General features: G+C 42.6%; 1 protein-coding gene across 3 annotated transcripts; it reads left to right on the plus strand.

Annotated features, from left to right (window-relative positions):
• The first annotated feature begins 1,286 nt into the window (after positions 1-1,286).
• On the plus strand, positions 1,287-11,252 carry esd (esterase D/formylglutathione hydrolase). 3 transcript variants are annotated; one of them, XM_056436929.1, is made up of 9 exons: positions 1,287-1,374; positions 2,082-2,156; positions 2,284-2,372; positions 3,039-3,137; positions 3,428-3,552; positions 3,630-3,749; positions 4,178-4,276; positions 9,909-10,076; positions 10,895-11,252. In XM_056436929.1, exons 2-9 carry the CDS (start codon positions 2,089-2,091, stop codon positions 10,973-10,975), a joined length of 849 nt encoding a protein of 282 aa, XP_056292904.1. In that variant the 5' UTR covers positions 1,287-1,374; positions 2,082-2,088; the 3' UTR covers positions 10,976-11,252. The 3 variants fall into 3 exon arrangements, with proteins under 3 accessions (XP_056292904.1, XP_056292896.1, XP_056292888.1); XM_056436921.1 differs by having other exon boundaries at positions 1,293-1,374; positions 2,025-2,156; XM_056436913.1 differs by lacking the exons at positions 1,287-1,374; positions 2,082-2,156; positions 2,284-2,372; ... (2 more) ...; positions 3,630-3,749; positions 4,178-4,276 and adding exons at positions 6,909-7,050; positions 7,164-7,252; positions 7,921-8,019; ... (1 more) ...; positions 8,516-8,635; positions 9,066-9,164.
• Positions 11,253-12,280: the final 1,028 nt, after the last annotated feature.

The following is a 12,280-nucleotide window of genomic DNA, read 5'->3' on the forward strand; positions in this document are numbered from 1 at the left end:
ATGATGAGCAGGAGAACAGTAATGTGTGACAAATTAATTTATAAATGGAAGCTTCCCAGCACACATGGGTGCATGGCTGCAGGCAGCATGAGCATAATCACGTTGAGAGCATGGAGAGTATTGAGGATGCTGAGTGAATTTAATCTCATTTTTTTTTTTTTGGAGTTTGTTGTGGTGGATGATTTGAAACGGTCTAATTTAGGAAGCAGCTGCAAAGACGGACAGGACACAAGTATTGGTGTGCTGTGTTTGTATTAATAATACATAATTTACAATCCAAGTTGTGTGTACACAGCGAAGGGGATGAAGACTGCTGAGGAGGCTGATAATATGGGGACCAACACACATAGATAAATGAAGACAGGCTTTATTTCAGAGAAATGGGGCTTTTTTAAAGAATGTAAACATACAGGAGGACATGTATTAAAAAATAGTGTGAATGTTTTGCTTGCTTTACTTCACACAAAGCTGGCTACTTCTTTTAAAAAGGGGTTGCCAATGGTTACGGGTGTCCATTTGTGAGGACAGACGGCTTCAAGCAAGGTTGATAAGAAATGGTAAACATGATGGCTAAATGGCAAATCTGATTTGCAAACCTTTTAGCAATTCAGTAAGACGTTTTACATTATGTATTTTACAGAGAATCTTATGCTCGGCTTCTGGTCATATTGAGGCTTGTCTTCTTTATTCTCTGTCATGCTCACACTGAGTGTTCGCAAGTCATGTTTTTGTTTTTCACTATAGTGGAAGAAGTTATCAGATCTTTTGCAGAGGTAAAAGTAGAAATACAAGAAAAATCCTGCTTTCAAAACATCTTCTTGAATAACATTATTTGCCTAATTATTTATTTAATGCTGATGGTAAATATTTGCGTCACGGTAATAGAAACAAAATCTGTCATCTGTATTTTGATTTATATATATATATATATATATCGGCATACCTACACACAGAGAGTGAAACAAATAGATGCCCTTTTTTTTCATAGAAATATATCATACAATTATTATCCACCTATTTGTTTTTCTATTTGTAACTTTTAACCCTATTCTAAATCAATCACTATTTTATAAATATAATAAATGACATGGTAATATTAATATTAATTTTAAATGCAATATGATATTATAATTGTCCAATTAATTAATTTAAAAAAAAGAAATATATAGCATCTTTCTACTAAACACCTCCGCCATCTATCGTCCGGACGTCCACGTTACGTCGAGACGTAAAGTGTGGAGGGGAGGCCCGCGTGACGTCATCACGTTCACCCTGACGTTGTTTGGACTCTTGTCACTTGACGCCGCTTCTGCGCCTGGTGGGGAGTTAGCTAACCAAAGCGAGCACACGCTTCAGCCCGACACTGGTTTAAAGGTACGCGCAGAATAAGTATGCTTCTAGTTTGAGTATTTGGTAAAAAGCTTTAACGTCTCGCAGACACTCGTAAATAAGCGCTAACAGGACGCGAGCTAACTTAACGTGCTAATCTGTGCACGCCCCCACCACCAACACCACCACTGAAAAGGGGCACGACGCCAAACTCCCCTTACGCTTAACTATTTTTAAAATGTCTACTTGTGAATAAGGTACAAAAGTGGTTACGATTAAAAAAAAACATGTTTTGGGTTATTCGGCATAAATGAATCTTGTGAAACGTTTTTTGAATTGATGGTTGTTTCTGTGGACGTCACCGTGGCTCAACGTCAATATCTCTAATCGATAAGTTTCTTTATTTGCAAGGTCCACTTCACTCTCACCAACTTAACTTTGCTATGTGTACATGTAGCTGTGTTACAGCTGCCGTGTGTCCATATGTATGGTGGTATTCAGCTGTGAAGAATAAACTAATTTACTCGCACAAGTACTGTTATTAAGTTACCTGTAAAGATCCCGTGTTTACAGTTATCTCAAAGTGTTTACACGTAATGAGTTGTTAAATAGGATGAAACAACTAAACTGCAAGACACGTGTTCTTGGTATTTTTAAACAAGATAAAATACTCAGTATTTGTTGTTTTATTCTAGGTCACAACATATGCACTGTGTCAAAAGAAGACTATTGCCATTCTGCTTTTACTACAGATCCAAAATGGCTCACACACAAGTGTCCTCCAACAAGTGCGCTGGTGGCTTCCAGAAGGTTTTCGAACATGACAGGTGAGATCTGTGTGCTAGAAGCTCAAAAGTCCAAGTTTACACACACACACGCACACACGCACACACACGCACACACACACTCCTATGAAGGTATGCATTCCTGTGTGTCTGTGTTCCCTCCATGCAGCACGGAGCTCAAGTGTAAGATGAAGTTCGCAGTCTATCTGCCTCCCAAGGCTGAGACCGACAAGTGTCCCGTCCTGTACTGGCTCTCTGGTGAGTGAGAAGCCTCCAGTCAGAGCTGCACTGGTATCACATGGCATCTTAAAGCCTGTTTTTAAATCCCATGAAAGAAAAGAAAAAACTCTTCGTCCAACTCGATACGCTCTAACTTCTTGAGTATCTCTAAAAACACATCACCAATATATAACAACACGGTTAAAAAAACAGCTCAGTTATTTCCCAAAACAGCTGGTCCCTGTAGGTTTTATCAAAAATGAGGGGGAAACTATTTTCAGTGTTGGATTATTCCGCATTTGGTGGTGTAGTGAGTCGTTGTTGCAGCATGACTGTATAAGATAAGATGGTCCTGCACTGGGGAAATGTTCCAGATCGCAGCAGCAAAGGGTTAAAGTGCACACGAGACATAGTCAAATAAAAATCAAGTGATATATATATAAAAAAACTAATGTGTTGAGTCGAAATACACAACTATGTGTGTGTGTGTGTGTTCATGGTCGCATGTGCAGCAGTGAGAATCATTGATGTTTTTAATATTTAACTTTTACAACAATTGATCAGTTAATCAATAATCTTGATTGTTGGTGTATTTGTCTTTTCATGAGATTTATTAACGATAGCAGATGATAGGAAATCACCAGACTCTGTATTTTATCTTTCTGTTGACTCCTCATCATCATCAGTTCTCCTGTGTTTCTGCAGGTCTGACGTGTACGGAGCAGAACTTCATCACCAAAGCGGGCGCTCAGGTGGCGGCTGCGGAGCACGGCATCATCATCGTGGCACCGGACACCAGTCCACGTACGAACACACACACACACTGGCCGTAAAACACACACACACACCGTTTGTTTGGACCCAAATAGGATATTTAAAAAGCTTGAATCTGCTCAGAGTATCAATATCCACCCCATAGATGATGGAATAGTGAACTAACTGAATTACTACATTGTGTTATTCTGCAGCCTTATGCTGAATAGTTCATGCATGTTTCCCTCCGGTTTAGAGAACATTATTCATCGCATGTTGCCGTACCTCAGAGGTTTCGGTGGTTTCCTGTCCACACGTCATTGTTTCCCAACATGCATCAGGGGGCTGTAACATCGAGGGCGAGGATGAAAGCTGGGATTTTGGCACCGGAGCTGGTTTCTACGTCGACGCCACGCAGGACCCCTGGAAGACCAACTACCGCATGTACTCCTACATCACCGAGGAGGTGCGTTGGCGTCACCGGGAAAACGGACGTCTCAATTTATCATTCCGCTCATTACTTTTCTTGATGATTTCTCTCAGCTCCCCAAATTAATCAACGCCAACTTCCCGACCGACCCAGACAAGATGTCCATCAGCGGTCACTCCATGGGCGGCCACGGGGCGCTCATCTGTGCCCTGAAGAACCCTGGGAAATACAAGGTATTGTATATATGGATCTGTGTACCACAAGATTACTGACTTCATTATTATCAACCGTCTTCCAACGAAACCTTTATTTACAGTAAACGTTTCAGGTAAAAATATCAACAGTATACGATTGTATTAGTCAGTGAATTAATTAAATACACTTTATACACACACCACTGTATTGATTCACTGCTACAGTTCATCCTCAGTGTGAACCTTTCTCCACAGCAGTTATCAATACACTATGTATTGATAAATATTACATAATAATAATAATTAAAAAAAAAAAAATATATATATATAAAACTAAAGCAATTTATTTTTTGGGAACAAAATATCTATTTCTGTCTTCTAGTAAATGTCTCTGTAAGTATCTTTCGAGCGATGCATGTATTTGTCCGTGTCCCGGTGCTCGGCCAGTGAAGCTGCTGTTCCCTCAGGCGGTGTCGGCCTTCGCTCCCATCTGTAACCCGGTGCAGTGTCCCTGGGGACAGAAGGCCTTCTCTGGGTACCTGGGCCCCGACAGGGCCGCCTGGGAGGTGAGAGCCCTGCAGACGGTATTAGTTTCTAAATCAAGTACCAAAAGTAAAAGGACTCATAGTGCAGATTATTCCAGTTCATATTGGATTATAATCATTGATGCATGTATGTGTCTATTACCTTCATGTTTACGACATGGACTGCACACATTTCACCAAGCGGTCAATGTTTTGTCTTTATACATAAAATTATTTTATAATTTCTTATTATTTAATTATTAATCTGAATCTGAAGGAACTAAGAGTGTAAAATAAATGTATTGAATCAGAATCAGAATCAGAAACAGGTTTATTGCCAAAGAATGAATGTTTTCACAAACAAACGAGGAATTTTTTTTGGTGGAAGGTGCAACATTTGGACATGACAAACAACAATCAACGCAAGGAGGGAGGGGGAGTGGGAGGAAGAGGGAGGAGGAGGAAGAGGAAGGAGCGGGAAGAAGGAGGAGAGAGGAAGGTGGAAGAAGAGGTGGTAGTCCTGGGGGTGACAGTCAGTCAGTCCCGGGGTCCATTGATGAGCCCGACCGCCGTCGGAAAAAGCTATTGGTGTGGCGGGAGGTCGGGTCATGATGGACTGCAGCCTCCTCCCGAGGAGGGACTCGAACAGGAGTGTCCAGGGTGGGAGGGTCACGACAATCTTTCTGGCCCGCTTCAGTGACCTGGAAGTGAACAGGACCTGGAGGAAGGCAGATTGCAACCGATAACCCTCTCGGCCGAGCCGGATGATGCTCTGCAGCCTGCGCTTGTCTTTGGCTGTGGCTGCAGGGTGCCAGGCGGTGATGGAGGAGCAGATGATGGACTCAACGATGGCCGTGTAGAACTGTACCATCATCTTCCTGGCAGGTTGAATTTCCTCAGCTGCCTCAGGAAGAACATCCTCTGCTGGGCCTTCTTGGAGATGGAGCCGATGTTCAGCTCCCACTTGAGGTCCTGGGAGATGATGGAGCCCAGGAAGCGGTAGGACTCCACAGCGTCGGGGAGTCACACAGGATGAGAGGGCGGGTGGGGCTGCATTCCTCCTGAAATCCACAACCATCTCCACTGTCTTCAGAGCGTTGAGCTCCAGGTTGTTCTGGCTGCACCAGGTCACCAGGTGGTCAGTCTCCCACCTGTAGGCGGTCTCGTCCCGCCAGAGATGAGTCCAATGAGGGTGGTGTCATCCGCGAACTTTAGGAGCTTGACGGACTGGTGACTGGAGGTGCAGCTGTTGGTGTACAGGAGAACAGCAGAGGAGAGAACACAGCCTTGGGGAACCCGTGCTGGTGGTCCGGGAGCCTGAGACGTGTTTCCCAGCCTCACGTGCTGCTTCCTGTCGGTCAGGAAGTCTGTGATCCACCTGCAGGTGGAGTCGGGCACGTGCAGCTGGGAGAGCTTGTCCTGCAGCAGGGACGGATGATGGAATTGAAGGCAGAGCTGAAGTCCACAAACAGGATCCTGCGTGGGTTCCTCGGGAGTCCAGATGCTGGAGGATGTAGTGAAGGGCCATGTTGACTGCATCGTCTGCAGACCTGTTGGCTCTGTGGCGAACTGCAGGGGTCCAGGAGTGGGTCGGTGATGGTCTTGAGGTGTGACAGGACCAAGCGTTCAAAGGACTTCATGACCACAGAGGTCAGGGCGACGGCCTGTAGTCATTGAGTCCTGTGATCTTGGGTTTTTGGGACGGGGATGATGGTGGAGGCCTTGAAGCAGGCTGGAACGTGGCATGTCTCCAGGGAGGTGTTGAAGATGTCGGTGAACACCGGAGACAGCTGGTCGGCACAGTGCTTCAGGGTGGAGGGGGAGACGGAGTCCGGGCCCGCTGCTTTGGGGTTCTGCTTTTTAAACAGCCTGTTGACGGATCTCTCCAGGATGACGAGGGGCGTCGCTGAGTTGATGGAGGGTGCTCCAGAGGTGTGAGCCCCTGATGGGCTGGGGGAGGTGGGCTGATGGTCTGTGGCTTGTTGGTGGGGCTGTGGGGGATGGTCTCAGGACTGCTCCATTGTCTTTCAAAGCGGCAGTAGAACTCATTTAGCTCATCTGCCAGAAGCACATTGTTCATGGAGTGGGGTGATTTGGGCTTGAAGTTGGTGATCTGCCTGAGCCCTCTCCAGACAGCAGCAGAGTCGTTTGCTGAGAGCCGCTGTTGCAGTTTCTCAGAGTACAGTCGCTTAGCATCTCTCACCGCCTTGCTAAACCTGTATTTGGAGTCTGTGTACAGTTATCTCAAAGTGTTTACACGTAATGAGTTGTTAACCCTTGTGTTGCCTTAGGGTCATTTTGATTGAATCAATTACACCCTCCCCCCGCCTTTGGGTCATTTTGACCCGATTCAATGTTTCACCCTCCTGTTACCTTTATATTTACTAACATATTTTACCCTTTGGGTTCAATTTGACGCCAGCAATTAAAACCTCCAGAAAATTATTAGAATTAATATTGTTTTCCAAGTTTAAGTGTGAGGCACTTTATGTTTGTTTGTTGACTACCGAAAGAACACCGACATTAAACATTGAATGGGGTCAAATTAATCCGAAGGCGGGGGGAGGGTGTAATATTGATTCGTCAAAATTAATTAAATAGGATGAAACAACTAAACTGCAAGACACGTGTTCTTGGTATTTTTAAATAAGATACAATACTCAGTATTTGTTGTTTTATTCTAGGTCACAACATATGCACTGTGTCAAAAGAAGACTATTGCCATTCTGCTTTTACTACAGATCCAAAATGGCTCACACACAAGTGTCCTCCAACAAGTGCGCTGGTGGCTTCCAGAAGGTTTTCGAACATGACAGGTGAGATCTGTGTGCTAGAAGCTCAAAAGTCCAAGTTTACACACACACACACACACACACACACACTCCTATGAAGGTATGCATTCCTGTGTGTCTGTGTTCCCTCCATGCAGCACGGAGCTCAAGTGTAAGATGAAGTTCGCAGTCTATCTGCCTCCCAAGGCTGAGACCGACAAGTGTCCCGTCCTGTACTGGCTCTCTGGTGAGTGAGAAGCCTCCAGTCAGAGCTGCACTGGTATCACATGGCATCTTAAAGCCTGTTTTTTTAATCCCATGAAAGGAAAGAAAAAGCTCTTAGTCCAACTCGATACGCTCTAACTTCTTGAGTCTATCTTTAAAAACACATCACCAATATATAACAACACGGTTAAAAAAACAGCTCAGTTATTTCCCAAAACAGCTGGTCCCTGTAGGTTTTATCAAAAATGAGGGGGAAACTATTTTCAGTGTTGGATTAATCCGCATTTGGTGTAGTGAGTCGTTGTTGCAGCATGACTGTATAAGATAAGATGGTCCTGCACTGGGGAAATGTTCCAGATCGCAGCAGCAAAGGGTTAAAGTGCACACGAGACAGTCAAATAAAAATCAAGTGATATATATATATAAAAAAACTAATGTGTTGAGTCGAAATACACAACTATGTGTGTGTGTGTGTGTTCATGGTTGCATGTTGTGCAGCAGTGAGAATCATTGATGTTTTTAATATTTAACTTTTACAACAATTGATCAGTTAGTCAATAATCTGATTGTTGGTGTATTTGTCTTTTCATGAGATTTATTAACGATAGCAGATGATAGGAAATCACCAGACTCTGTATTTTATCTTTCTGTTGACTCCTCATCATCATCAGTTCTCCTGTGTTTCTGCAGGTCTGACGTGTACGGAGCAGAACTTCATCACCAAAGCGGGCGCTCAGGTGGCGGCTGCGGAGCACGGCATCATCATCGTGGCACCGGACACCAGTCCACGTACGAACACACACACACACACGCTCTCCTTTACCTGAACACAGGTGCTGTTTGTTTGGACCCAAATAGGATATTTAAAAAGCTTGAATCTGCTCAGAGTATCAATATCCACCCCATAGATGATGGAATAGTGAACTAACTGAATTACTACATTGTGTTATTCTGCAGCCTTATGCTGAATAGTTCATGCATGTTTCCCTCAGGCTTAGAGAACATTTTTCATCGCATGTTGCCGTACCTCAGAGGTTTCGGTGGTTTCCTGTCCACACGTCATTGTTTCCCAACATGCATCAGGGGGCTGTAACATCGAGGGCGAGGATGAAAGCTGGGATTTTGGCACCGGAGCTGGTTTCTACGTCGACGCCACGCAGGACCCCTGGAAGACCAACTACCGCATGTACTCCTACATCACCGAGGAGGTGCGTTGGCGTCACCGGGAAAACGGACGTCTCAATTTATCATTCCGCTCATTACTTTTCTTGATGATTTCTCTCAGCTCCCCAAATTAATCAACGCCAACTTCCCGACCGACCCAGACAAGATGTCCATCAGCGGTCACTCCATGGGCGGCCACGGGGCGCTCATCTGTGCCCTGAAGAACCCTGGGAAATACAAGGTATTGCATACATGGATCTGTGTACCACAAGATTACTGACTTCATTATTATCAACCGTCTTCCAACGAAACCTTTATTTACAGTAAACGTTTCAGGTAAAAATATCAACAGTATACGATTGTATTAGTCAGTGAATTAATTAAATACACTTTATACACACACCACTGTATTGATTCACTGCTACAGTTCATCCTCAGTGTGAACCTTTCTCCACAGCAGTTATCAATACACTATGTATTGATAAATATTACATAAAAATAATAATTAAAAAAATATATATATATATATATAAAACTAAAGCAATTTATTTTTTGGGAACAAAATATCTATTTCTGTCTTCTAGTAAATGTCTGTGTGTAAGTTTCTTTCGAGCGATGCATGTATTTGTCCGTGTCCCGGTGCTCGGCCAGTGAAGCTGCTGTTCCCTCAGGCGGTGTCGGCCTTCGCTCCCATCTGTAACCCGGTGCAGTGTCCCTGGGGACAGAAGGCCTTCTCTGGGTACCTGGGCCCCGACAGGACCGCCTGGGAGGTGAGAGCCCTGCAGACGGTATTAGTTTCTAAATCAAGTACCAAAAGTAAAAGGACTCATAGTGCAGATTATTCCAGTTCATATTGGATTATAATCATTGATGCATGTATGTGTCTATTACCTTCATGTTTACGACATGGACTGCACACATTTCACCAAGCGGTCAATGTTTTGTCTTTATACATAAAATTATTTTATAATTTCTTATTATTTAATTATTAATCTGAATCTGAAGGAACTAAGAGTGTAAAATAAATGTATTGGAGTGAAACGCAGAGGAGAGGAGTAGAAGTATGATAAAATAGAAAGTACAATGTTGAGGTTATTTTACTTAAGTACAGTACTTGAGTACATCTTCTGTTACTTTCAACCAAAAAATAAGTATCTATATATATATATATAGATACATATTAATATATGTATATACATATATAAATATTATATATACTTATTTTTTCACATTTTTTTAACTTATCTTTAAGTCTATATCTGTGTTCACTACAAACTAAATGTTGTTTTCCATTATGTTCATAAATCTCAGCGACAGACTTTTCCAAAACTTGGACAAATACAACCAACTTTATAAAATACAATTTTATTTTCCTCAAGGGAATTTGTTGCGCCGCTGTTTTCGGTGCAAACAGTTGAAACGTTTCACTTTCTGTTTGTGAAAGTGTGAACGGGTTTCAAACCACGCGAGTGCTCCCGCTTCCTGTTCTCAGCGCCCCTCTCGCTCTCTTCTAGGCGTACGACGCGACCGCGCTGGCGTCGGCGTACTCCGGTCCTCCGCTCGACATCCTCATCGATCAGGGCCGTGACGACCAGTTCCTGTCGGCCAGCCAGCTGCTGCCCGACAACCTGATCGCCGTCTGCTCCGAGAAGAAGATCCCCGTCGTCTTCAGACTGCAGCCGGTCGGTTCCTTTAGTCGTCCACTCTCACACTTCATGACTCATTTAAACACGCGTCTGCTGCATGCCGGGTAAAGCAGGTAGTCATAGTTACGGCTGTCGCTTTATTTACCATATTAATCACAGTGGTTTAAACTTATAGGTGAATCATTTTTATTAATGTAAGTTAGGACAAAGTAATGTTTAAATCCTCAGTTGGTCTGCAGAATAAAGCGTATTCATTATTAGAAACATGACAGTTTAAACAATCTGAGAAATATGACCTACAAATAAACCTATAAAAGAAATGGTAGTTCCACAGGGTCTCGACATTATTTTTTATAGTAAATGTGCTTATAATCTGTTTATTCAGTACAAATACGTTTTACCTTTGACCTTAAACATTAATTCAATTGCAGATTGAAGAAGAAAAAATGTCTAATCGCAAAACAAAATAGAAGAAAAACTATATAAATAACTATACATAGCTCATCTAAAAGAATAGACTCTGAAAAGGTAATTAGGCTGAAGAAAATGAATAAAACAATCAGTCACAATGCAGATGAACTGTTGATTGTAGTTTTGTGAAGAACATATTTATCAGCTTTATGCAAGCTTTAACAAATATTGGGCAAGTAAAATCTGTATTTTGTCTAAAAGCAAACAATATGCAATTAACTATGAAATAAAAGCAACTATTCAAAGTACACCAGCTGCAAAATGTTTAATTATACCCCCCCCCAACAAATATGCTAATTTCCTTCTGATGTTTTTTGGTAGTTTGGTTGCGTTGTGACCTTGAAGTCGTGTTGTGACCTTGAAGTCGCGTGTCGCTCCCGCAGGGCTACGACCACAGCTTCTTCTTCATCTACTCCTTCATGAACGACCACATGAAGCACCACGCCAAGTTCCTCAACGCCTGAGGAGAGGAACGCCCGGCTCACGCTGACCCCGCTGACCTGACATCAACCACGAGCCGCGCTTCTCTCCCGGCAGAATTTAGTACAATGACGTCATCTAGTCCCTGGAAACGATTCTGATATTCGGATTCCTTTGTACCTTCTTGTCTGGACGGCACTGACCTAAAGTCTGTTGTGGATGATTGAGAAAGGTTTCCTACGACCCCCGACCGTCACATGTGGATTTTGTTCAGTTTGTTATCAGTCAGCTGTATTTTTAAGAATAAAGTCCTCAGTTATTCATGTTGGTGTTTTTTTCTTATTGAAGTTTGTCGACCTAAAAAAAAAATCTCCACATCACGTCCTCCATCAGAATAAATGTTTTATCATAATGCTGCATCAGCAGTTATTCAGGCACGTCTCCTATGAAGTCGTTCCAGGAACATAAAGTCATTCAGTGTTATACATTCCTGTTATGTTCGTTTCTTACATACAGCCGTGATGTTCCCGGGTCAATTTGACCCGGTTAATGTTGAATCATCCAAAAGTGGTCAGAAACCAAAAAACTCTAGTTTGTACCTCATCACCAACAACATTACTAACAATTAAATCAGTTTTTAATGGAATTGAGTTATTTACCCCTCCATAGATCAGAGTTCAATCAGGAGCACTCACTTGTTTTAATGAAAAATACATGTTCAAACTATTTTTTAGGTACATTGAAAAAATCTAAATCTAAATTGCATTAGTCTACCATAACATGTATTTTCTCCTAAATTTTATTTGCATTTTGTAAGTTTTTTTTTCTTCATGGGGGGGATGTAGATAGAGATGAGACACCTGTGCTGTTCAGGGTCATGACCCGCCCACTAAAAATCAAGCCAAATGAGTCATACAGGATTTGTATTGAAAGTAAACATTAGTTTTGTTTATTTTTAGTGTTAAGATGGGTGGGTTAGGGTTAGGGTGTGTGTCTCTCCCAGTCAGACAGACAGTCTATAAGAACTATACTACATATTTATTGGTTGAGACATGAAAGAAACCCTCACATTAGTGTCCCATGTCCAATAAAGGTGTATTGAGGGGGAAAGTTAGAAGATAAACATTATTTGTTCTGTAATGTGTGCTTCTCATGTCGGGTGATGGGCACACAGCAGGATAGAGATGGTTCCCATAACAACCACCTGATTCTTTTGTTTGAAGTTTGAAATGTGTACAACTTTATATATGGGGTTGTGAACGGGGTGTGTGTGTGTGTGTGCTGATATGTGTGTTTGTCTGCGCGTGTGTGTGTTGAAACTTGGTGGGAGGGAGTAAGAAAGACTGTCC

Source organism: Pseudoliparis swirei, chromosome 2 (assembly GCF_029220125.1).
Source record: "Pseudoliparis swirei isolate HS2019 ecotype Mariana Trench chromosome 2, NWPU_hadal_v1, whole genome shotgun sequence".
Classification (NCBI taxonomy): Eukaryota; Metazoa; Chordata; class Actinopteri; order Perciformes; family Liparidae; genus Pseudoliparis; species Pseudoliparis swirei.